Source organism: Hemiscyllium ocellatum, chromosome 1 (assembly GCF_020745735.1).
Source record: "Hemiscyllium ocellatum isolate sHemOce1 chromosome 1, sHemOce1.pat.X.cur, whole genome shotgun sequence".
In the NCBI taxonomy this organism is placed as follows: Eukaryota; Metazoa; Chordata; class Chondrichthyes; order Orectolobiformes; family Hemiscylliidae; genus Hemiscyllium; species Hemiscyllium ocellatum.
Window position 1 is genome coordinate 150,517,730 of NC_083401.1, and position 23,623 is coordinate 150,541,352.

The window sequence follows — 23,623 nt, forward strand, 5'->3', positions numbered from 1 at the left end:
AGATGATCTCATCTGCCTCACCAAAGTTCTGAGGCTGTGTTCCATTGTCTCTTACAGATTAAACAAATTCCAATCATTTAAGCAAATTATGCCAGGAGCACAAAGACTTCTCTGGAGTTCAAAGTCAAAAATCTCACCAACACCAGTTATAGTCCAATAGGTTTAATTGGAAGCATACTAGCTTCTGGAGTGACGCTCCTTCAGGTGATTGTGGAAGGCTTGATCGTAACACAGAATTTATAGCAAAAATTTTCAGTGTGATGTAACTGAAATTATACATTGAAAAATTGATTGTCTGTTTAGCCTTTCATCTGTTAGAATACAGTGATAGTTTCACTTTTCATAAGTAAATCACAAAACATTTTTTTTAAAGTTGCATTCTCGGGTTAGCTGTTAACAATGGTGATAGCTAGACAATATGTTGAAGGTGTTGGCCCCCTGTGTTCTCTGTCTATGCCATGATGTTTAGATTGATTCTAATAAAAAAAAGTGAGATAACTGAGTTTTACATAAATGCATGCAGTTTTTGAGCGAAGTACAATATAACTCTGCAAATACAAATTCACCCCACAAAATATATGTGTGCATGTGGGCCTTTGTCTGTCTGTCTGTCTGTCTGGGGTGGGGGTTCTGAGTGTGAGAAAGTGTGTGTGTGGTGAGTGCAGAGTGTCTTAAGTCTGTGTGTGTGTGTGTGTGTGTGTGTAGTGTAATGGTGATCACCTGTAATGTGACATGAACCCAAGGTCCCGGTTGAGGCCCTCCCTATGGGTACCGAACTTAGCTATCAGCCTCTGCTCGCCCACTTTTTTCTGCTGCCTGTCCCGAAGTCCACCTTGGAGGATGGTCACCCGAAAGTCCGAGGCTGAATATCCCGGACCACTGAAGTGTTCCCCAACTGGGAGGGAACCCTCCTGTCTGTTGATTGTTGTGCGGTGCCAATTCACCCGTTGTCTTAGCCTTTGCTTGGTTTCCCCAATGTACCATGCCTCTGGGCATCCTTGCCTGCAACGTATAAGATAGACAACGTTGGCTGAGTCACATGATTACCTGCCATGTACAAGGTGGGAGGTGTTCCCACGCGTAATAGTGGTATCTGTGTCCACAATCTGACACGATTTGCAGCATCCACTGTGACAGCGTTGTCCTGAGAGCCGGGCAGTTTGCTACGAACAATAATCTATTTGCAGTTTGGCAGTTGTTTAAAGGCAAGTAGTGGAGTTGTGGGGAAGGTTTTGGTGAGGTGCTCATCCTCATTGATAATGTGTTGCAGGTCACAAAGAACATGGTGTAATTTTTCAGCTCCTGGGAAGTACTGAAGTTCTCTGGAGTTAGGCACTTTATGGTGAAACTGTAGCTAGTCAAGGACACCTTCATGACCTACCATGTTATGTTTGCTAGTTTGGGTGTACTCTCCTCAGTCCATCCTTATAGGCTGACAATGCAGTGTTGTCATGGTTGACCTGTATAAACACTCTGTATGGGTGTGCTGTAACTTGTGAAAATCATGTTTGGAGTAAAACCACAAACAGGAATTTCATACAGGCAGTTATGCAAGATTATGAAAAATACCCTATAACACCCATATAATATAAAGAGTACTAAATTACAAATAATTTGAAAATGATCTGTCATCCATGATGCTCTAATATAAATAAGGTATTAAAACAACAGGTGCCTACTGCCACTTTATTTTATTTCACATTTGCCTTCAGCGTGTAGGAGTCTGACTCACTGACTTAATGAAGGCAAGGTCTTTTAGAAATCTAAACAATATTTTCCAGAAAAAAAATGGTGTGCGGAGGTGTGGGTAATGAGGAATAAGCTCCACTATTTACTTGACACACATACTGCCCATTCTTCTCGAGAAAACTCCCACTAATATGATGAATAGGCCTGCATAGAATCAAACAGGCAGTTTGCACAAAAGTAACTTCTGTGCTCCTTTAGTGCTTTCTCTAGCTATGTGTTAAATTACATTCTCTACAAGTTTAGCCAGCTGGGTACAAAATGTTCTGCTCACTTGTAGTGTCAGAATGAAATAGAGTTGGGGCCTTTAGCTCTTTGGTGACTCCAGAGATTATACTTAACCATTGATAAAAACAGTAATATCTCTCTCTTTATTACAATAAGCTTGAATTGTTTTTGAAGAGACACCTGTTAAATTTCATTGGTGAGTGCTTATGGAAATTATAAACAACTTCAGGTGGTATTAGTGAATAGTTATTATCCAGGCTCCATGAAGACTATTGCTCAATAATGCAATACATATTAATGGACTAAGTTCAAAAGCTACTTTTTAATACTAGATTAGATTAGATTCCCTACAGTGTGGAAACAGGCCCTTCGGCCCAACCAGTCCACACCAACCCTCTGAAGAGTAACCCACCCACGCCCATTTCTCTCTGACTAATGCACGTAACACTATGGGCAATTTAGCATGGTCAATTCACCTGACCTGCGGGAGGAAACTCACGCAGACACAGGCAGAATGTGCAAACTCCACACAGACAGTCACGTGAGGCTAGAATTGAACCTGGGACCCTGGTGCTGTGAGGCAGCAATGCTGACCACTGAGCCACTGTGTGGCCTCTTAATGTGCCTTGTTTGTTATTTACTGTCAGTATAAACATTATAGACCCCAATTTTTCTCTGCAGTCAAGGATAACTTGTTCAAGTTGAAATCTACATGGCTACCATTTAGAAAATTTAACATCCCTGCAAGTAAAATATCGATGCTCATAATGCTCAGGCCTGAAATATGGCAATAAGTGAAACTGAGAGAGCGTTTCAGTTGATGAATAATTTGGTTTCAATGATTTTGACTACTGGATGGTTAAACATCTCAATTTTATCAGTGGTAGTTTTGAATCATTTGTAAAACCAGACCTCAATGCCATGTCACAGATTTTAGTAGGTACCAAATCTAGTCTTATATAATATTGTGGAGCCAGGAGCAGCATTCCTCTTGCTGCTGACCTCTCAAAAATAATTTAATGCTCACAGCTGTGGTACCTCTTCTATTGTAGAATGCAACAAAAACAGGTTGAGACATGAATAATGTGGGCAAGGTGGCTCAATGGTTAGCACTGCTGCCTCACAGCGCCAGGGGCTCAGGTTTGATTCTAAACTCTGGTCTCTGTCTGTGTGGAGTTTGCGTATTTTCTCCATGTCTACGTGGGTTTCCTCCGCGTGTTCCGGTTTCCTTCCACCATCCAACAATGTGCAGACTAGGCGGATTGGCCATGTTAAATTGTTCATAGCGTTCAGGGATGCATAAGGGAATGGATCTGGATGGGATACTCTTCGGAGGGTTGGTGTGGACTTGTTTGGCCAAATGACCTGTTTCGACACTGTGGGGGTTCTATGAAAAATAAATTGCCCATTAAATTTGTGGGTATAAACAATAGGACTGTGGCTTACAAATTAGAGGACTTGATTCCTGAAAGATACAGGCAGTCTGTTACCTACTTTGGGCCTCTGTGCTGATTGCAGCAGTTGAAAGGATGATCTGAATTGGATTTGCTCCAGTTTTACATCACTGCTGCTTCATATATTCTACTTAAGTCTAAATTAACATTTCAGTGCATTTATTGACCAAAAGTTGATTGGGTCTTACTCATCAAACATATAAGAGAATTATGAGCTTCTCCAGTGCTTGCTGCCTTGTTTAGCCAGTCAGTAAGTGAACTGTCTAATTACAACAGATTTAGGCTCAATACTCAGTTTGTGTTGTGTTGCCTGCCCTCACTCAGGCCACTGGCCTCAGTGCAAATGGACATTGTAGAGAAAATTGGCCAGGCCCTAACTCTATCACTAGCTACTCATTCATGATGGGAATCCATGTTCCTGAAGAAATGATTGAACTTGACCATAATGCTCCTGGAGCCAAGTTGCTTACTATCACTGTACTCTTATCTCACCTCACGTTTTGAAGGGGTTCTGTTTTAGTCACTTTAAATAAAATGTCATTTCTGTCTTCACAGTTGTGGCTGTATCCCTCAGGATAGGATCCACGTCTGCAATTGGTCAGTCGAGCTAATTTCACATGGCATACGACTGTTAAAGAGCTATTCATTCTTTTGTTTGTGAGGCTGGGAATCTGGACCTTCTGATGCAGTTCCACCCAAGACCTCTTTTATTTTGAGTTAGACACCCCTATGGATTTTGCACTGTTTGGGCTAATTTAGGCACAGTTCAGGCTACTGCTGTTTCTCAAAGTCAAATGTTCCAGTTTTCCAATGTGAAACACACATGTTCAGGCTGCTTTTTTTGAAGAGGATACCCACTTTGACTACTTAACTGGCTGCTTAAGGCCACGAACAAACTTGTTATCAGCTCCTTCAGGGGACAGATTTGACTTCCCATTTCATGGGTTTGATGCACAGTTGAGAATGCAACATGGACGAGGAGGAGCTGAGATAGCAGAGGGTAACCTGCAATTGCGTGACAGAAGCAGAAGCCAGCACTGAGGAGCGAGGAATGGAAGATGGCCCTCAGTGTTGCCAACAGAAATGACACCGAGCTGTGAGCAACAGTGAGTTGCCAAGGTGGACTGGAAACGGAGGATCCAATTCAGACCAAAGTCAGTACTGACTCCTTCCCTTAAGATGACATAAATCATTTCTGATGTAAAGTTGGGACCTGGCACATCTGCTTTCCAGCATGGTTTGTGACTCTTTCAATGCATTCCTCCCTGGGAATGTGCTAGAAGTACCAAACATTTTCCATTCTTGTCTAGAAGAACTGTCCAGACTGATATTTCATTTATGTTCTGGATTAGTCTTGCTGGAAAAGCACAGCAGGTCAGGCAGCATCTGAGGAGCAGGAAAATCAACGTTTTGGGCAAAAGCCCTTCATCAGGAATAGAAGCAGGAAGCCTCCAGGGTAGAGAGATAAATGGGGGGGGAGATGGGAGTAGGGAGAAAGTAGCAAAGAGTACAATAGGTGATAGGTTGGAGAGGAGGGTGGAAAGGAAGATAGGAAGGTAGAACAAGTCATGGGGACAGTGCTGAGCTGGAAGTTTGTAACTGGGGTGAGGCGGGAGAAGGGGAAATGAGTAAACTGGTGAAATCCACATTGATGTCCTGATGTTGAAGTGTTCCAAGGCGGAAGATGAGGCATTCTTCCTCCAGGCATCGGGTGGCGAGGGACCGGCAGTGAAGCAGGCCCAGGACCTCCATGTTCTTGGCTGAGAGGGAGGGGGAGTTGAAATGTTGGGCCGCAGGGCGGTGTGGTTGATTGGTGCTGGTGTCCCAAGGATGTTCCCTAAAGCGCTCTGTTAGGAGGCGTCCAGTTTCCCCAATGTAGAGGAGACCACATCAGGAGCAACTGATACATTAAATGATATTGGTGGATGTGCAGATAAAACTTTGGATGTGGATGGCTCCTTTGGGGCCTTGGATGGAGGTGAGGGAGGAGGTGTGGGTGCAGATTTTGCAATTCCTGTGGTGGCAGGGTAAGGTGTCAGGATGGGAAGGTGGGTTGTTGAGGGGCGTTGACCTGACTAGGTGGTCACAGAGGGAATGGTCTTTGCGGAAAGGGGTGGGGAGGGAAATATATCTCTGGTGGTGGGGTCTGTTTGGAGGTGGTGGAAATGTTGTTTATGCGAAGGTTGGTAGGGTGGAAGGTGACACAAAGGGGGTTCTGTTCTTGTTACGATTGGAGGGGTGGGGTCTGAGGGCAGAGGTGGGGGATGTGGATGAGATGCATTGGAGGGCATCGTTAACCACGTGGGAAGGGAAATTGCGGTCTCTAAAGAAATAGACCATCTGGCGTGTTCTGTGGTGGAACTGGTCCTCCTGGGAGCAGACGAGGTGGAGCAACTGGGAATACAGGATGGCATTTTTGCAGGAGGTGGGGAGGAAACAGGTGTAATCCAGGTAGCTATGGGAGTCCGTGGGCTTGTAAAAAAAACAAGTGTCAGTGTCAAGTCAGTCGTCATTAATGGAGATGGAGAGGCCCAAGAAGGGAAGGGAGGTGTCAGAGATGGTCCAGGTAAATTGAATGTCAGGGTGGAATGTGTTGGTGAAGTTGATGAATTGCTCAACCTCCTCATGGGAGCATGAGGTGGTGCACTGCAGTCATCAATGTAGCAGAGGAAGAGCTGGGGAGTGGTGCCGGTGTAACTATGGAAGATGGACTGTTCTACATAGCCAACAAAGAGACAGGCATTGCTGGGGCCCATACGGCTATTCTTTTGGTCTGGAGGAAGTGGGAGGATTTGAAGGAGAAATTGTTAAGGGTGAGGACCAGTTCGGCCAAATGAATGAGAGTGTCTAGGAAGAAACGGAAGGCTTGGAGGCCCTGGTCATGGCGGACGGAGGTGTAGAGGGACTGGATATCCATGGTGAAGATAAGGCATTGGGGGCAGGGGAAATGGAAGTCTTGGAGGAGGTGGAGGGCATGGTTGGTGTCTCGAGTGTATATGGGGAGTTCCTGGACTCGGGTGTGGGGGGATGTGGGGATAGGACAGTGTCGAGGTAGGTAGAGATGAGTTCATTGGGGCAGGAGCATGCTGAGACAATGGGTTGGCCAGGGTGGTCAGGCTTGTGGACATTGGGAAGGAGGTAGAACCGGACAGTGCAAGATTCCCAGACTGAGGTTGGAAGCTGTGGGTGGGACATCTCCTGAGGTGAAGAAGTTGTGGATGGTCTGGGAGATGATGGTTTGGTGATGGGGTTGGGGTCATGGTCGAGAGGGTGGTAGGAGGAGGTGTTCTCGAGTTGGCATCTGGCTTCAGCGGTGTAGAGGTCAGTGCGCCAAACTACCACTGCACCCCCTTTATCCACTGGCTTGATGGTGAGGTTGGGATTGGAGCAGAGGGAGTGGAGGGCTGCGTGTTGAGGGTGAGAGGTTGGAGTAGGGGAGGGTGGTAGACAGGTTGAGGTGGTTAATGTCCCGGCAGCAGTTGGAAATGAAGAGATCGAGGACGGGTATTAGGCCAGCACGGGGTGTCCAGGTGGATGGAGTGTGTTGGAGGTGGGTGAAGGGGTCCTCGGAAGATGGGCAGGAGTCCTGATTGTAAAAGTACGCTCGGACACAGAGGCGGCGGAAGAAGTGTTTGACGTCATGGCGTGTATTAAATTCATTGATGCGTGACCTCTACACCGCTGAAACCAGACGGCAACTCAAAGACACCTCCTCCTACCGCCCCCCGACCATGACCCCCACTCCCACCGTCATCATCTCCCTGACCATGCAGAACCCCATCACCTCAGGAGATCTCCCATCCACAGCTTCTAACCTCATAGTCTGGGAACCCCGCACCGCCCGGGAGGGTAGCAAAGAGTACAGTGGGTGAGTGGGGGTGGGTAAGAAGGTGATAGGTCAGAGAAGAGTGTGGAGTGGATAGGTGGAAAGGAAGATAGGCAGGTAGGACAAGTCATGGGGACAGTGCTGAGCTGGAAGTTTGGAACTGGGGTGAGGTGGGAGAAGGGGAAATGAGGAAACTGGTGAAGTCCACATTGATGCCCTGGGGTTGACGTGTTCCGAGGCGGAAGATGAGGCGTTCTTCCTCCAGGCGTCAGGTGGTGAGGGAGTGGCTGTGAAGGAGGTCCATTACCTCCATGTCCTCAGCTGAGTGGGAGGGGGAGTTGAAATGTTGGGCTGCAGGGCGGGTTGGTTGATTGATGCGGGTGTCCCGTTCACCCATTGTACTCTTTGCTACCCTCCCCCACCCTTCTCTCTGACCTATCACCTCCATCCCCACCCCCATTCACCTATTGTACTCTATGCTACTTTCTCCCCACCCCCCACCCCCTCTCATTTATCTCTCCACCCTGCAGGCACTCTGCTTCTATTCCTGATGAAGGGCTTTTGCCCGAAACGTCGATTTTCCTGCTCCTCGGATGCTGCCTGAACTACTGTACTTTTCCAGCACCACTCTAATCCAGAATCTGGTTTCCAGCATCTGCAGTCATTGTTTTTACCTATTCCATTTATGTTGCAGAGCCATTTCTTGAGATGGTCCTGTCGCACTGACTTCAGTTCTGATGAAGTTGTCCATTGACATTGTCACCCGGATCCACAATAGAACAGTCCTTCATATGCCGTTGTTTTAAAATCATGTTGAGGCGTTATTTTGCTGGAGCCTTATGCCCCTCACAATTGCTGATAGCTTTTCAATATTGGAATTATTTCACTGGCTTACACAAGGCATACAGAAGTATTTCAGTTAAGTCTGCCTGCAAAACATTAAGAAGCATTAGTTAGGAGAACATATAACTTCAAAAGTAACTTGAATCTGAATTTGTCTCCGGGTCTCAGCATTAATTGTTCCTTGAGTATCTTAACATCAATGATAGGCTACTAGTGGTGGAAATGTGGCGTTTCCTCTAGTTCCATTCAGGTGACCTAGATTTGTAATTGCAAAATAATAGCAGCTTTAACATGCATTATTACTATTAGTAATGCATATATCATCCAGCACCTTGTGCCCAGGAAGAAATATCCCATGAAGTGCACAGCTCAGTAAAATTATCAGTTCATACTTTTAGCAAATTGCAGGGTAGATTTAAAAGGGAACTAAGAGATACCTCTTTCACACCGAGGTTGGTGCGTGTATGGAATGAGCTGCTGGAGGCTGGTACAATATAACTTTTAAAAAACATCTGGATGGGTATATGAAGAGGATATGAGCCAAGTGTTGGCAAATGGGACTACATTAATTTAGGATATCTGGTAACCATACATAAGTTGGACCGAAGGGTCTGTTTCTGTTTCTGTGCTGTACACTTCTATGACTCTAAGTAACTTTGAGCTGAAGTGTGATGGAACAGGTTAAAGTTACAGAAAACAGACAAGTTCTAGCAAATTTTGAGTCAACTGGGTAAAGCCAAGCTATTAAGTGATATGGACCTAAGACACATATATGGAGTTAGGCCACAGATCAGCCATAATATCATTAGATGGTGGAACAGGCTTGAGGGACTGAATGACCCATGCCTTCTACGTTTGAGTATAATTTTGAGTATAGGGACTGTAAAGCTCCAAAAACACTTCAAATCTAAATTATCATAATTGGAAATATTAAATCATGGATGTCTTCCTATACTGGTCTCCAGGCTGAATAGACTGGGGCTATTTTCCCTAGAGTATCGGGGGGTGACTTTATGGAGGCTTATAAAATCATGAGGGGTATGGATGGGATAAATAGACAAGGTCTTTTCCCTGGGGTGGGGGAATGCAAAACTGGAGGACATAGGTTTAGGGTGAGGGGGGAAAGATTTAAAAGGGACCCAAGGGGTGACTTTTCATGCAGAGGGTGGTGCATGTATGGAATGAGCTGCCAGAGGATGTGGTGGAGATTGGTACAATTACAACATTTAAAAGGCATCTGGATGGGTATATGAACAGGAAGGGTTTAGACGGATATGGGCCAAACGCTGGCAATTGGGACTAGATTTATTTAGGATTTCTGGTCGGCATGGGTGAATTAGACTGAGGGGTCTGTTTCCATCTGTATATCTCTATGACTGGGTGAAAATGAGGACTGCAGATGCTGGAGATTAGATTCAAGATTAGAGTGGTGCTGGAAATGCACAGCAGGTTAGGCAGCATCCGAGGAGCAGGATAATCGATGTTTTGAGCAGGAGCCCTTCATCAGGAATTGTAGAGAGATGAGGAGAGCCTTTTCTGATTCCTGATGAAGGGCTCCTGCCCGAAATGTCAATTTTCCTGCTCCTGGGATGCTGCACCATTCTAATCTATCTCTATGACTGTATGATTCCAGGCAAACAATTCTGCTATATAGCATATTAAGGTTATAGAGTTGCAGTTAGAACGCATTCGGTGGCACCAGCATTTATGTTAAGAATTTGATTTGTCAGAATTTGGGAGGTGACTATGTTTATTTCTCTTTCTGCAGTGTTCACATTTAGAAGTGACGATAATGCTGCCTTTTGTTTTATTTCATTATGTAACTTGAAACAACGCTCACAACTGACTATGGCTGGGACCTGCACTGCTTTGGATCCCATCAATCCATAGCCTACTTGGACTGCCTTAAATTTTGACCAGTTTCTTCCTCCTGCTCAAAACCAAAAAAATAGCCTTAAGAAATGTAAGGAATAAATAGCGTCGTTTATACTCTATTTGCACTGGAAGTTCGATGTTCCTGTGGTTTCAGAATACAATGTACCAACTGTCTATGCAACAGGGCTTGTGCATCTACAGGCTTTGCAAGTTGCATTCATGCTACTGTTCTTGCGAGTGCCGAGCCTGGTTTCTGGATCAGTAATGGAAAAATCATATCTTTGGACAATGGACAGATAGAATAAAATGTCAGAACAGATGGCAAGTGGTTCCAGTGGCAACTATTTATCTTTGCTGCCAGTGATATTCAGGGACAGGAAATGAAACCATCTTGAATGCATAGTGTTCTCTGCATTGAGAAACATGTTTACCATCCCACTTCCAAAAGTACTCCTGAAATATGAATGCAATATAAAAGAATGTAGGAAAATTATTCAAAAAAATTCATCATTATAATCAGCCTTGCCACTTATGAAGGATCATTAAAATGTTTTTTCCTCTAAATTGGTATTCCTGATGAAGGGCTTATGCCCGAAACGTCGAATTTCCTGCTCCTTGGATGCTGCCTGACCTGCTGCGCTTTAACCAGCAACATATTTTCAACATTAAATGAAAGTTTATTACAATTTATTTGAATGAAAGGTGACTTTTTTTTGCCTCTGAGTCGCAGGTTCAAGCTCTACTCGAGCATAAATGCAAAGGCTGACATTCCAATGCTATGTGGTTGTGTGGTTGGAGTTCTCATTTTTAAAATGAGATATTTAGTCATAGCCCCTTTGCATGCAAAGCAAAAGTTCCTGTTGGATATTGGGTGGAGCGAGGTATTGGTGCTAAGGTTGATGTGTGAACAAAGTTTTGCTTCAGTCACGGTCACAAAAGTGGTATCTCGTTATCAGGATTCTGGTTGTGGGAGCTTGATGTGTGCAGATATCATGCCACATTTCTTTTGTTACAACAGTGACTACTTTACCAAAAGTACTTCATTAGCAACCATGAAAGGTGCTACAAAAATGCAAGTTTTTAAAGTATGAATTGAGCTGCCCTTTCCCTCCTCCCTCCTCCTCCCTTCTTCTCCTCCCTCCTCCTCTCTTCTCCTCCTCCTTTCTCTCTCTTCTTCTCTCCATCCTCGCACCTTCTCTGTCCCACCCTAACCACAATTGACATAGATATTTTTGTTAGAGCCGAAACGTGTCAACATGAAATTGTCTCCACTGATGGCACAATTTTGCATTGCACTTTGTGTCTCAATGTCAACATGTTTGCAAATAATTATAAGCACAAAGTCAATCTAATCACAATTACATAAGAGCAGTTTTTTTTATTTAACAAAATACATAATTGTACTACATATCTGCTGTTCACTCCAGCATAAATGGGGTTGTGGTATGGCGAGTTTAGTTGATTTTGCAAAGAAATACTTTCTAAAGTGTCTTTTGCTAATGTTTGGAAAATGTGATACAATTTCTCAACTAGTGATCTGATTCCTCTAGGCAGCCAGCGGGCAATGTTCAAACAGGCCATGCGGCATTGGGAGAAACACACATGTGTTACTTTCATTGAGCGAGTAGATGAAGAGAGTTACATTGTCTTCACATACAGGCCTTGCGGGTAAGCAAAAGCTGTTTCCTTTGCTAGCGATTTAAATTTTTAATAGGCCTGACCACATATGCATGAAGGTGTAAATTCATTATGTGTTCTGTAATGTTAGCTCAGAGCGTTATTTAAGCTGCTTAAAAGACGGCCAAGAACTACAGAGACCTCTTTGTGACAAGTGGCCAAAATCTGTTTAGCAAGCATCTCTTAGCCATTCTTCTTGGGATTTTCTCAGCTATAATCCCTTTCGCTACCATTTATTTTATTCTGTGCAGCTGAAAAGAAATAGTTTTGGCAAGGTGCAAAAACATAAAATGAGTGTGCTGCCATGATTTACTATCAGCAATTTGTTGATCTTTGCCTGACACCATTGATCAAAATGACAGCATGAAGTGGAATTAACCATGATTACAAATAGGTTTTGAAATAAACTACTGCATGTTCCTGCACAGACGAGATGAATCATGGGGCACTACTTCAATCTGGCACTATATGGATATGACACTCACATTTGACTTGCATTTACTGCTTCTTTACCGCGCCTGTTCCATTTTAAGCAGTGCACACAATTTTAGATTTTGACCAGAGATCGAGAAATGTTATTGGCCACCACAAATAAAATCAATTGCATGGTCCTTGCAAATTAATTGTTCTATAACTATATAAGATGGAAAACTTAAACTTAATCCCTTATCCATATTAAAGTCAAATGTGGTCACCAGGTTTTAAGTTCCTCCGGCAAAAAATGCAACATTGTCCTCTCCCTTTCTCTCATGCTGTATTTTGCTCCGATGCAGCATTTAATGGTAGATTGATTGATTACTTGGAGGCACAACCTCCAGTTCGTACAATTGTTATTCTCAGTCAATTTAATTTGAAGAAGTTATGGTAAGATATTCTTTTGTGCAGCATCTGTTCGACGAATGGTAGTTAACTTCACATTTTCAACTTTTGCATGACATTCCATGAATTGTTGCCCAGAAGAAGAAAAACTACAGGTATGCTGTTTCTCTGCCAGTACTTCTGCAGACATGTGGGATTGTTACAAAACTCTGAAGCACAGCTGCAGTAACTTGGTGCTTCTGGTAGGAGGCTTGTCTTAATGGTTGTGTAATTCTTGTTGCAATGCTAAGAGTTGGGCTTTGGCATGGTGTAGAGTATTAGCATCAAATCCAATGTTTTGCATGACTGAACTACACAGGCCAGGAAGAATAATGGGTTAGTTATGGAATCTGCAAAAGCGTTAGAAAGTGAATCCGAGGTCTTGAAATTATACTATTGCTTACCAAGGCACAAACGCCTTGGCGTGTTTTTATATAAATGTTGTTCACGGAATTTCCGGAAAGTTAGCATTTTTATTTCATTAAATTCATTAAATGTACATTTAAAATTATAGAGAAAGGGGCATCAGACAAATGTGTTAATACCCTGGTGGCATTTTAGGCTCTGGCATTTAAATAATACAAAGTTATAAGCTTTTAGTCCTTATTCAATACTCCTTAAGGCTGCTGTTGTGAGATTTTTGGCTCAGTAAAGTGGGTGGCACAGTGGCTAGCACTGCTGGTTCACAGCGCCAGAGACCTGGGTTCAATTCCCGCCTCAGGTGACTGACTGTGTGGAGTTTGCGTATTTTCCCTGTGTCTGCGTGAGTTACCTCAGGGTGCTCCGGTTTCCTCCCACAGTCCAAAAGTGTGCAGATTGGGTGAATTGGCCATAGTGTTAGGGGCAGGGGTAAATGTAGGGGAATGGGTTTGGATGGGTTGCGCTTTGGCAGGTCGGTGTGGACTTGTCGGGCCGAAGGGCCTGTTTCCACACTGTAAGTAATCTAATGTAAAGCTTAGTCTATAGCTTGACTAACTTGCTGCTCTTTGTTTCCCACTAATCAATGCTGATAGGCAATTTTACCATTTGTGTATAGTTACCAAACCTGAATCCACTTTCACGTGATGTGTAAATACACATAATTTGTTGTGGAGATAGCAACATGTTGTGTACAGAAACAATTGTTTATTTTCTTCCTGTCCCATGGCCAATTCTCATTCTTAAATTGCTGCTTTGGCAAAGATCAGTTACCCAGAACTTCGTAAATTAGAGCAGCAACGGCTGTGCCCTTTCGCACTAGGATGAGGAATTAACTGATACGTTGCCTTTTTTCAGACATTTACCCCAGTGTTTCCCAAACGTTTTCCACTCTATGGCTCTATATTAAGGTTCTAAAATTGCTGCAACCCCTTGATAAGAGCTGAGAGTGTAGGGGAGAGGAGATAATGCAGAAGAGAAAGCGTATGGGGCAGAAAGAAGGGAAGAAGAACTCTCTGTCTGGGAATTCCTGACCTCAAAATTACACCAGTGACCCTACTCCTGATCCATATGCTGGGAAGCCTTGGTCTAGGAGATGCAGATAGACTGTGCATATTCACTTTGCGGTGGAAATAAGTTGGATCAGGCTGCTCATTGGGTGCCTGGAAGCGTATTGGTAGTATGTAAAACAGTGACCAAAAGGCATGTAAATAAGGATTCTGTAATTGTTTTGGGGACATTCTCTGATATTGGTCTACCCCAGCAACTGACTTGCAACATGAAAACACACTGGACAATTTGTACCAACTGGTGGGAAGGACCCTTCAACAACATTATTTAAATAACTGATCCATGGCCAGGTTAGCTGCTGGTTTGTTCCTTCAGACTACTGGGTTAACTTCTGAACATTTAACTTCAGCCTGTATAACCTTCTCTGAAATCAAACATTTGTTGTTGAGGAATTGTTTATAAGCGTTCTTCAAATTTAAGGTACTCGTCTGTAAGTTTTGAAAAGTTAGGGAGTTAACTGCTTGCTGAGCTGGCACAAAACAGGAGTGAAGAGCTTGAGGCAAATCCGTATGATCTTGCTGAGTGTGGGGCAGGCTGGGAGGTTCCACTGCCTACTTGTGCACCTATTTCTTATTGGTAGTCTAGCTACCTTTTTGAAGTTGGAGAGTCAAGAAGACAGGAAAGGAGATGAGAGAAGCTGAGGCTGGATTTTAAGGCATACTTCGGGAAGGGGTAATGGATTGCATGTAAAATATGAATGTCACCCAATTTACACCTTCCTTTCCATGCCAGAACTGTCCCCAGAATGCATTAGGTGGGGGATGCCAATATCAGTAGTATTCTTTTTATATTTAAATAAATAATTAAGGATCGATTTAGCTTGTTACCAAGCCATTTTACCCAGGCTATATACTGCCCATGACCATCACATGGTTAGTGTGTGCAGGGCTAGCCAAGCCATATTTTTTAGGGAAAGGCAGAAATGAAGTTGTGTGCATCATTTAGGGATGGCCAGTGTACATTGTTTGTACCCCATCTCCCCAAGATGTCAACCCTCCCTTCATTCCTTTATACTTGCCCTCCAAAACCAGGCTCCTCAGCCCCATCCGCATTCCCTGTGCCCTCTGATCTTTTGTCACCTTAAATGCCTGGGCTGTGTCTGTCTCCAGCAGCCCTCCACCTTCTTTATGCTCCTTTTTGCATTCTCAGTAGCCCGTGCTACTGTCAAGACTGCTAGATTGGTTGGTAGCTTTTGAGGGTGGGACTTGCTCCATTAAGAGCAGAGTCACCACTGTGAGCTGGTTTAGTCAATCCCAGCATTTATGGCTGCAGGGAAAGGTTCTTCTGGGCACATCAGCTCATGGGCGACCTTCTTTCCACGGAGAGCAAGTAGCTTACTCGACTGTAAAATCCAGTCCTGGGAAAGGAGGTATGAGGTGTTTCTGGATCAGTGGTGCTGGAAGAGCACAGCAGTTCAGGCAGCATCCAACGAGCAGTGAAATCGACGTTTTGGGCAAAAGTCCTGATAAGTTGGATGCTGCCTGAACTGCTGTGCCCTTCCAGCACCACTGATCTAGAATCTGGTTTCCAGCATCTGCAGTCATTGTTTTTACCTTGTTTTAACTGGTATGAGGTGTTTGCCCAGCAGGCAAATATATCTACAGTTAATTTTCAGCGTATTTCTCCAATGCAATGTCTTAGTGTAGCAAGGTCTCTAGCACCAATTTCAGAGGTAATCGCCCCAACTGACAACTTGAGCCCTGAACTTGGGAAACATTGTCAACTGTGGCCCTCATATTTTATGCAGCAAACTACATTAATTGATATCAGCAACAGTACACAATTTAGATTTCACTTTTATACCAGGAGTTCACAGAGGTTCTCTGGGCCAGGAGGAACATGAACGTGTGTTTTGTAAAGGGACTGAGAGAAACCGGACATGAGAGCAATTGCTTTCCCCTCATTGTAACCTTCCCCAGTATGCAAAGTGTTACTAAACTGCACCAACATCACCATGAATCTTGCCTGTCAGCAGCTTGTCACCTTGGCAATAATGCTAAGCTTGCTCATGACCAAAGGCTGAGTACACCATGCAGATCTGTGTTCTGTTTCTGAATAGCAGGTATCATGCACTCACTCAGCACCAATCTTGTCTCTTCCTTATTGTAATCAAGCCTTACGTTTACAGGCTGGCTTCTGGCACCAGGGGCGATCCCCTTCAGACATGACTCATAGCACCTGTCACAAACCCAGGCACAAAACTGAAGAGCTGGCTCACAGCAAGACTGCTGCACCACCAGAACTATCATTGAGCAATCAGTTGGCACACTCCAATAATGTTTCTGTTGCCTGGAGAAGTTTTGAGGGAATTTTACAGTATAACCTGACGGGAGTTCCAGGTCTGTGGTTATCTATAGTATATTTCATTTTTGCCATCATGAAGTACCAGAACTTGGTACAGGTGGGAAGCAGGAGCAAAAGGAAGAGCAGGAATAGCATTGATTAACAGCGTCCTTGCCTGCCAGACCACCTAAAGTGCAACTCTTCCAAGACAGCTTAACTAAACCATCCTATCCACTGTCAATCACCAATAATCCTACCATTCTTATCACCACTATTCTTCAGTCTAACCTAAATGTTTGTGCCTTCACTTCACTATAGATTTAAACATTATTATCAAATCTGAAATGAAGGATGAAATGATCAAACATTTCAGTTCCATCTGTAACCAACGGTGGCTCAGTTGTTAGCACTGCTGCCTCACAGCGCCAGGGGCCCAGGTTCAATTCCCACCTCAGGTGACTGTCTGTGTGGAGTTTACACATTATCCCTGTGCTTGCGTGGGTTTCCTCTGGATGCTCCGGTTTCCTCCCACAATCCAAAGATGTGCAGGTCTGGTGAATTGGCCATGCTAAACTGCCCATAGTTTTAGGTGCATTAATCAGGAGTAATTGCAGGGAAATAAATCTGGAGGGTCATTGTGGACTTGTTGGGCCAAAGGGCCTGTTTCCACACAGTAGGGAATCTAATATGAAATAATTAAAAATTATCCTTGTGTAAATCATTTGTACCAGTCTTCTGTACTTGTTCACCTCTCCTGTTGCTGCTGCAAAGTGTTTCCCCAGAGATTTCAACATGGAAGGTAGAAAACCACTGAGCTTCCATTGAAGACACTCTCCAAATGATCATAGTGATTGACATCACTTCATTCTGAGCCTCGACAGCCCACTTCAAACTGCAACATATGATTAGATTAGATTGCTTACAGTGTGGAAACAGGCCCTTTGGCCCAACAAGTCCACACCGACCCTCCGAAGAACAACTCACCCAACTACATTTACCCCTTCACCTAACACTACGGGCAATTTAACATGGCCAATTCACCTGACCTGCACACTTTTGGACTGTGGGAGGAAACCGGACCATCCGGAGGAAATCCTCGCAGCCACGGCGAAAATGTGCAAACTCCACACAGACAATTGCCTGAGGCTGTGAGGCAGTAGTGCTAACCACTGTGCCACTGTGCTGCCCATATCTGTTGGCATTGTTGGTGACAGAGTGGGTGATTGGGCAGCAGATAGAGAACCAACAAAAGGGAAAAATCTACTTGTCCTCGCCAGTTTACCTGTTGCAGATTGTATCGGTAGGAGAAAGTGTACCTGCCTGAAAACTCTTCATTGCAGACTGCCGATGTGACATAGGCTGCTTCAATTTCTCCACTCCCCTCACCCACTCCAACTGCACCCACTCCAACCGCACCGTCCCCCCCCCCCCCCCCCCCAAACATGCAGCAGTCTGCAATAACCCCCGGTTAACCATCAAACCCGCTAACAAAGGTGGGCTGGTTGTGGCCTGGAGGACGGCCCTCTATCGCTGAGGCCGAACGCCAACCCTCCCTCACCACCTCCTACCTTCCCTTGCCCATGATCCCACCGCAACTCGTTGGGCCAAACTCCAAGACACCACCAGTGCCCTCATTTGCCTCTGGTGATCTCCCCTCCTCTGCCTCCAACTCATAGCCTCCAACTCATAGCCCCCAGCCCCATACTGCCTGATTCTACCTGCATCCCAAGATCCACAAGCCCAACTACCTCAGCCGACCTATTGTCTTAGCATGCTCCTGCCCCACTCAGCTCATCTGGTCCTACCTTGAATCCATCCTCTTCCTCTTAGTTCAGGCGCTTGCTACCTACACCCAACCACGCCCTCCATATCAGCAACTTTCAGTTCCCCAGCACCCAGTGCTTTCTCTTCACTGTGGATGTGCAGTCCTTATACATGTCCATACCCCACAAGGATGAATGGCCTCCAGGCTTTCTGCTTTTTCCTCTCCAGTAGATCCATCCAGTCCCCCTCCACCAATACCCTCCTTTACCTCACCGAACTGGTCCTCAATCTCAATAACTTTTCCTTTAACTCCTCCCATTTTCTCCAAATCAAAGGGGTGGCCTTGGGCACCCAGATGAGCTCCAGCTATGTCTGCCTCTTTGGCTATATCGGACAGATCCTCTTCAGTACCGACACAGGTACTGTACCCCAACTCTTCCATCATTACATCGATAACTGCATCGGTGCAGCGTCCGGCACTCAGGCTGAACTTCACCCACCACTTCCACCCTGCCCTCGAATTCACTTGGTCCATCTTAGACACTTCCCTTCCCTTTCTTGACCTCACATTTCCATCTCTGGCGGCAATCTCCAGATGGACATCTACAAACCTACAGACTCCCATAACTATCCAGACTACGCCGCCTCCCAGCCAGTATCCTACAAGAATTCCATCCCATTCTTCCAATTCCTCTACTCTGCTGCATCTGCTCAGACGAGGAGACATTCCACACGTGAACATCCCAGATATCCACCTATTTTGAACAATGCGGTTTTCCTCCCTCTGCCATCCAGACAGCCCTCCGCTGCACCACCTCCATTCCCCGTTCCACCACTCTAAACTTCCCAACTCAATAAAGACAGAGTCCCCCTTGTCTTCACCTACCACCCCACCAGTCTCCACATCTAACGCATCAGCCTCAAGCACTTTTGCCAACTCTAAATAGACTCCACCACCAAGAACATCTTCCCTTCCCTACCCCTCTCCACCTTTTGTAAGGATCATTCCCTCCACCAGTCCTTGGATTATGCCACCCCTGCCACTGAACCTCCAGGTACCTTCCCCCAGAAAGGATACAAAACCTGCCAGCACATCACCCCCCCTCACTTCCATCTAGGGTCCCAAACAGTCCTTCCAGGTGTGACAGAGGTTCACCTGCCTCTCTTCCAACCTAGTTTACTGCCTCAGATGCTCCCTGACGTGGTCTTCTCTACATTGGGGAGACAAAAAGGTAAACTCAAGGAGCGGCTCATTGAGTAACACGTCCGGGTCCGCGGGGGCTGACCGGACCCCTCAGTCACTGTCCATTTCAATTCCACCAACCACTCCCTTTCCAACATGACCATCCTTGGCTTCCTCCATTGCCAAAACAACCCACAGTGCCTATTGGAGGAACAACACCTTACGTTCTGCCTAGGCACCATATAGCCCTGAGGTCTCAACACTGAGTTCTCCAATTTCAAATAACCTCTATTCCCAGCCCCTCCCCCTCCCTGCCACTGCTCTCTGCCACCAACCAGATTAATTCTTCCCATTGACTAATCAGGTCGTTCTCTCCACTTGTCGTCACCTATCCCCACTTCACCACCCTGCTCCCACCTCTCACTTTATCTGCAGCTCCCCTACACCTACCCCCAGCCCTGAAGAATGGTTGCATGAGTCATTGTGGCATCAAAGACCTGTCTTCACCTTAAGCATATCATCTATCATGTGTGGCATTACTGCTGTGCTAAATTGGACAGACCTTGAACAGATCAAATAACTCACAAATGGACATCCATGAGGTGCTTATAGCCATCAGCATCTACAGAGCTAAGTTCAACACCAGTTCTACAAAAGGCATGGTGAGAACAGCCAGAGAGTAAACCCCTCTTTCTTTGAATAATATCATGGATATTTAACACCTACCAGAGAGGACTGTCGGTTAACCACCGTTCAAATTATAGCATCTTGGCAGCACAGCATTTCCTCAGCACTGCCCTGAAATAACAACCTCAGTTGCATTTAAGTCTCTGGGGTGGAATTTGAACCCACACTTTTATTTATTGCTTTACTCCTGGTGAGTACCTTTCCTGGTGTTCTTTGGTGCATGCGTACAAAAATACAAGCAGGAGTAGAGAATCAAAATTGCATCCATTCACTGGTGGCTGATGTGCATTTGTGTTCCATTGTTGGGTAGCTTTTATCCAATTGAACTAAGCTTTTTTTTTGACAGCAGCAGTTTGATTGTCTATATTCGGATGCATATTGTCAGTGGATTGCTAATGTGCCATTCATATTTGAGGAACTACAATTATGATTTAAACAGTGGATGTTTATCAGATTATTCACAGTTTAATCATTATGGATGATTCTGAACAAAATCTACTTTTTTTCGTGAAACACGTTGTCTCTTTTTTAATATATTGGATTATTACCTTGCCCGTGGATGTTGGCTCAGTTGTTAGTGCTGCTGCCCCACAGTACCAGAGACCCGAGTTCAATTCTAGCCTTGGGTAACTGTCTGTGTGGAGTTTCCTCCAGCTGCTCCGGTTCTTCCCACAGTCCAAAGATGTGCAGGTTAGATAGAGTGGCCAAGCTATATTGCCCAGGGATGTGTAGGTTAGGTGGATTAGCCATGGAAATTCAGGGTTACAGAGATGGGGTAGGGCTGGGTGGGATGTTTGAGGAGTCGATGTGGTCTTGTTGGGCTAAATATCCTGTTTCTACATTGTAGGGATTCTATTCTGTGGACTCTATGGTCTTCATATGAGTACAAAATTTAAGACTCCAAATATATCATCAGAGCATAATTAACAAAGACAAACAATACTGTTGATGGTATTTGGAACTGGCAAATGTTCTGTGCAGAATTGTAGAGAACTCTGTAACTGATGATGTTTACGTTTGACAGGTGCTGCTCTTATGTAGGTAGACGTGGTAACGGTCCTCAGGCTATATCCATTGGCAAAAACTGTGATAAGTTTGGGATCGTAGTTCATGAACTGGGCCATGTGATTGGATTTTGGCATGAACACACAAGACCAGACCGAGATGATCACGTGACCATCATTAGAGAAAACATCCAGCCTGGTAAGATTCCACAAGCCAAAGAACACTTGTGTTTAGTTCTTGTTCATGTAATTCATCAATAATCAACTGTCTGTGTGTTACACTGGTAAATAAAAATGCTATGAATGTAATAAATAAGTATAAAACCACTCCGGTGTGATTGTGCCTAGAGTGAAAAGGATACGTACCTTTTGTTCAGTTTAGGATCTGTGAATTACCTGGCGTAAAGATGTTGGAAAAAGTTTAAATTTCAATCCCAGCTGGGTGGTGCCTTAAAGCTGGGAAAGTGGTTTTTGACAGTGGTTTTGGAGTAGGACACTAGCTGATCCTTTTGATGCTAGACATAGGATTCAATTAGATTTCAGGTAAGAAGGTTGAGAGGAAAAATTGAAATGTGTAAAACCAATGTCAATGTTTACTAATTAACCTACTCAGAAATGTTATTACACACCTGTAGAGTAGATGGGGCTCGAATCTGGGCCTCCTAGCTCAAGGTTGGGACACTATCACAAGAGCCCTTAAAAAAATTTCTAAATACTTACGTAGAAGCTGTATGTCATTGTCCTTTTCTTTCACAAAGAGGCTCTGATCAGATATGAAAGGTGTAAGTGACTAAGACTACTCTGGTGGCTCTCCAGTTCAAAACTGGTTTAGGAAGTGTTGATTTTAGGGATTTGTGATCACAGATACTGTACCCAATATAGACAGTTAATGATGTAGCAATTTTCTGATCATTTCAGTTTGTTAAGAAGCAGTGTTTAGATATGATAAAGTATATGCTAGGTAAAGTAAGCAGACATGACAGGTGAAACTGCTTCACTGATACTGAATCGGTCCTGTCGAATGGAGAATAGGTGGCCAGTGGTTTTGAAGTGGTGTCTTTCATTGTTCTTCCCTTTGGCTAAAATAGTACTGTCCTGCGCTCTTCATTGAACCAGGGGTGATCTTCTGACCTGATGGTAATGGTAGAGAGGGGGATATGCCAAGCGTGGGGTTGCAGATTGTGTTGGTATATAATTCTGCTGATGCCTGCACCCCTTCAAGAATGCCTAGTCTTCAGTTGCTGGATACATTTGAAGTCAGTCACTTTTAGTGTGGTGATAATGCCACACAATACGATGCATTGTATTCTCAGTGTGAAGGCAGGACTTAATTTCCACAAGGAGTGTGTGCTGGTCCCTCTGGTATGGACAAATGCATCTGCAGCAAGCAGGTTGGTGAGGATGAGGTCCAGTACGTTTTCCAATTTATTTGTTCCCTCAGCAGACCTAATCTACTAGCAATACCCTTTATGCTTCCACCAGCTTGACTCCTTGTGCTCATGTCAAACCACTCCCCCCAACCACAGTTCATTCTGTGAGTTTGTCACTCTTGGTGTTTCCTCCAAACACCTTTCAAAATGGAGGAGCACTAATTCATCAGCTGAGGGAAAATGGTAATAATCAGCAAGAGGTTTCCTTTCCCATGCTTGTTCTGTGCTATGAGACGTCATGGTGCCTGGCGATGCTGTTGAGGACTCCTTAAGTATTTGCACATTTTTGAAAGCTTGTGGACAAGTGGGTCTTGTTTATCAGTGCACCCTTCCCAAACTGAATCATACCAGTGTAAAGATTGGCTCCAGTTCTATTTTTCACCACCTAAATTTCAGGAATGAAGCAAAAGGAGATGCTTTTCAGAACACATTTATTTAGTCTGCAAATGTGATCACGTTTCTTGCCATCCATCATCGTTATTCTTCCTTCCCCGTCCCCAACTCTTGCTTTGTCCTAGACTTCCTACATTGTTCTAGTGGAACCTTGATGTAAATCAAGCTTAAAAAACAGGACTTAATTGTTGATTAGGCACTTTGCAATCTTCTAGCCTCAACACTGAGTTATAACTTTGAGAGCAATTTACGTTACCAATTTTGGACAGCAGTTATAGTAGTGATTCCCTTATTACCATTTACTCCTCCACCAGACTCATCTTTTTGTTTGCTGTTTGTTTTGCATTATTATCCCTTTTTTGAGTATTTGAAGTTTGCCTTCCTCATTAGAGACCTTCCCTTTTGTTCTTTTTCACATATCCCATCTTCTTTCCATTTCTTTGTACTTGTCTAGCGCTTGTTACATTCCAATATTCCAAATTCAGAAAAAAGGATCATCAAACAAAAATGTTAACGTAATGTGGAATTTGATGCTCCCTCCAAAGATAGTTTTGGAGGTAGACGGGACCCTATAATGGGGTGGAGACTTGTTCTCTTAGTTAAAGCCAGGGCAAGAGGGTTGAGGATAGCCTCCCTGCTGGGAGGTGAGTTGAGGCCCTTAAGTTATTGTTTGAGGGCCTTGTTGCCCACTCTTTCTGTCATCTCTGATTTTTAACCTGTGCCTGGGAAGGGCCATGTTAGTGGGTAAATTGTAGTTAGATCCTGGGTGGGTGTTTGTGGCCACTTGGTAATTAATCAATTCTCTTTGACAACCTGTGGCCAATGGAAGGACAGAGAAAGAGAGAGATGTACGACCAATGCTAACACCAGCATTCTCAACCAAA

General features: G+C 44.4%; 1 protein-coding gene across 1 annotated transcript in view; it reads left to right on the forward strand.

Moving 5' to 3' along the window:
• Positions 1 to 23,623, forward strand: part of tll1 (tolloid-like 1) — a 379,020-nt gene that overhangs the window by 153,163 nt on the left and 202,234 nt on the right. Inside the window, exons 6-7 of the mRNA XM_060832796.1 lie at positions 11,523 to 11,640; positions 20,937 to 21,115. Coding sequence (XP_060688779.1) covers positions 11,523 to 11,640; positions 20,937 to 21,115 — 297 coding nt within the window. The remainder of the gene's footprint in view (positions 1 to 11,522; positions 11,641 to 20,936; positions 21,116 to 23,623) is intronic.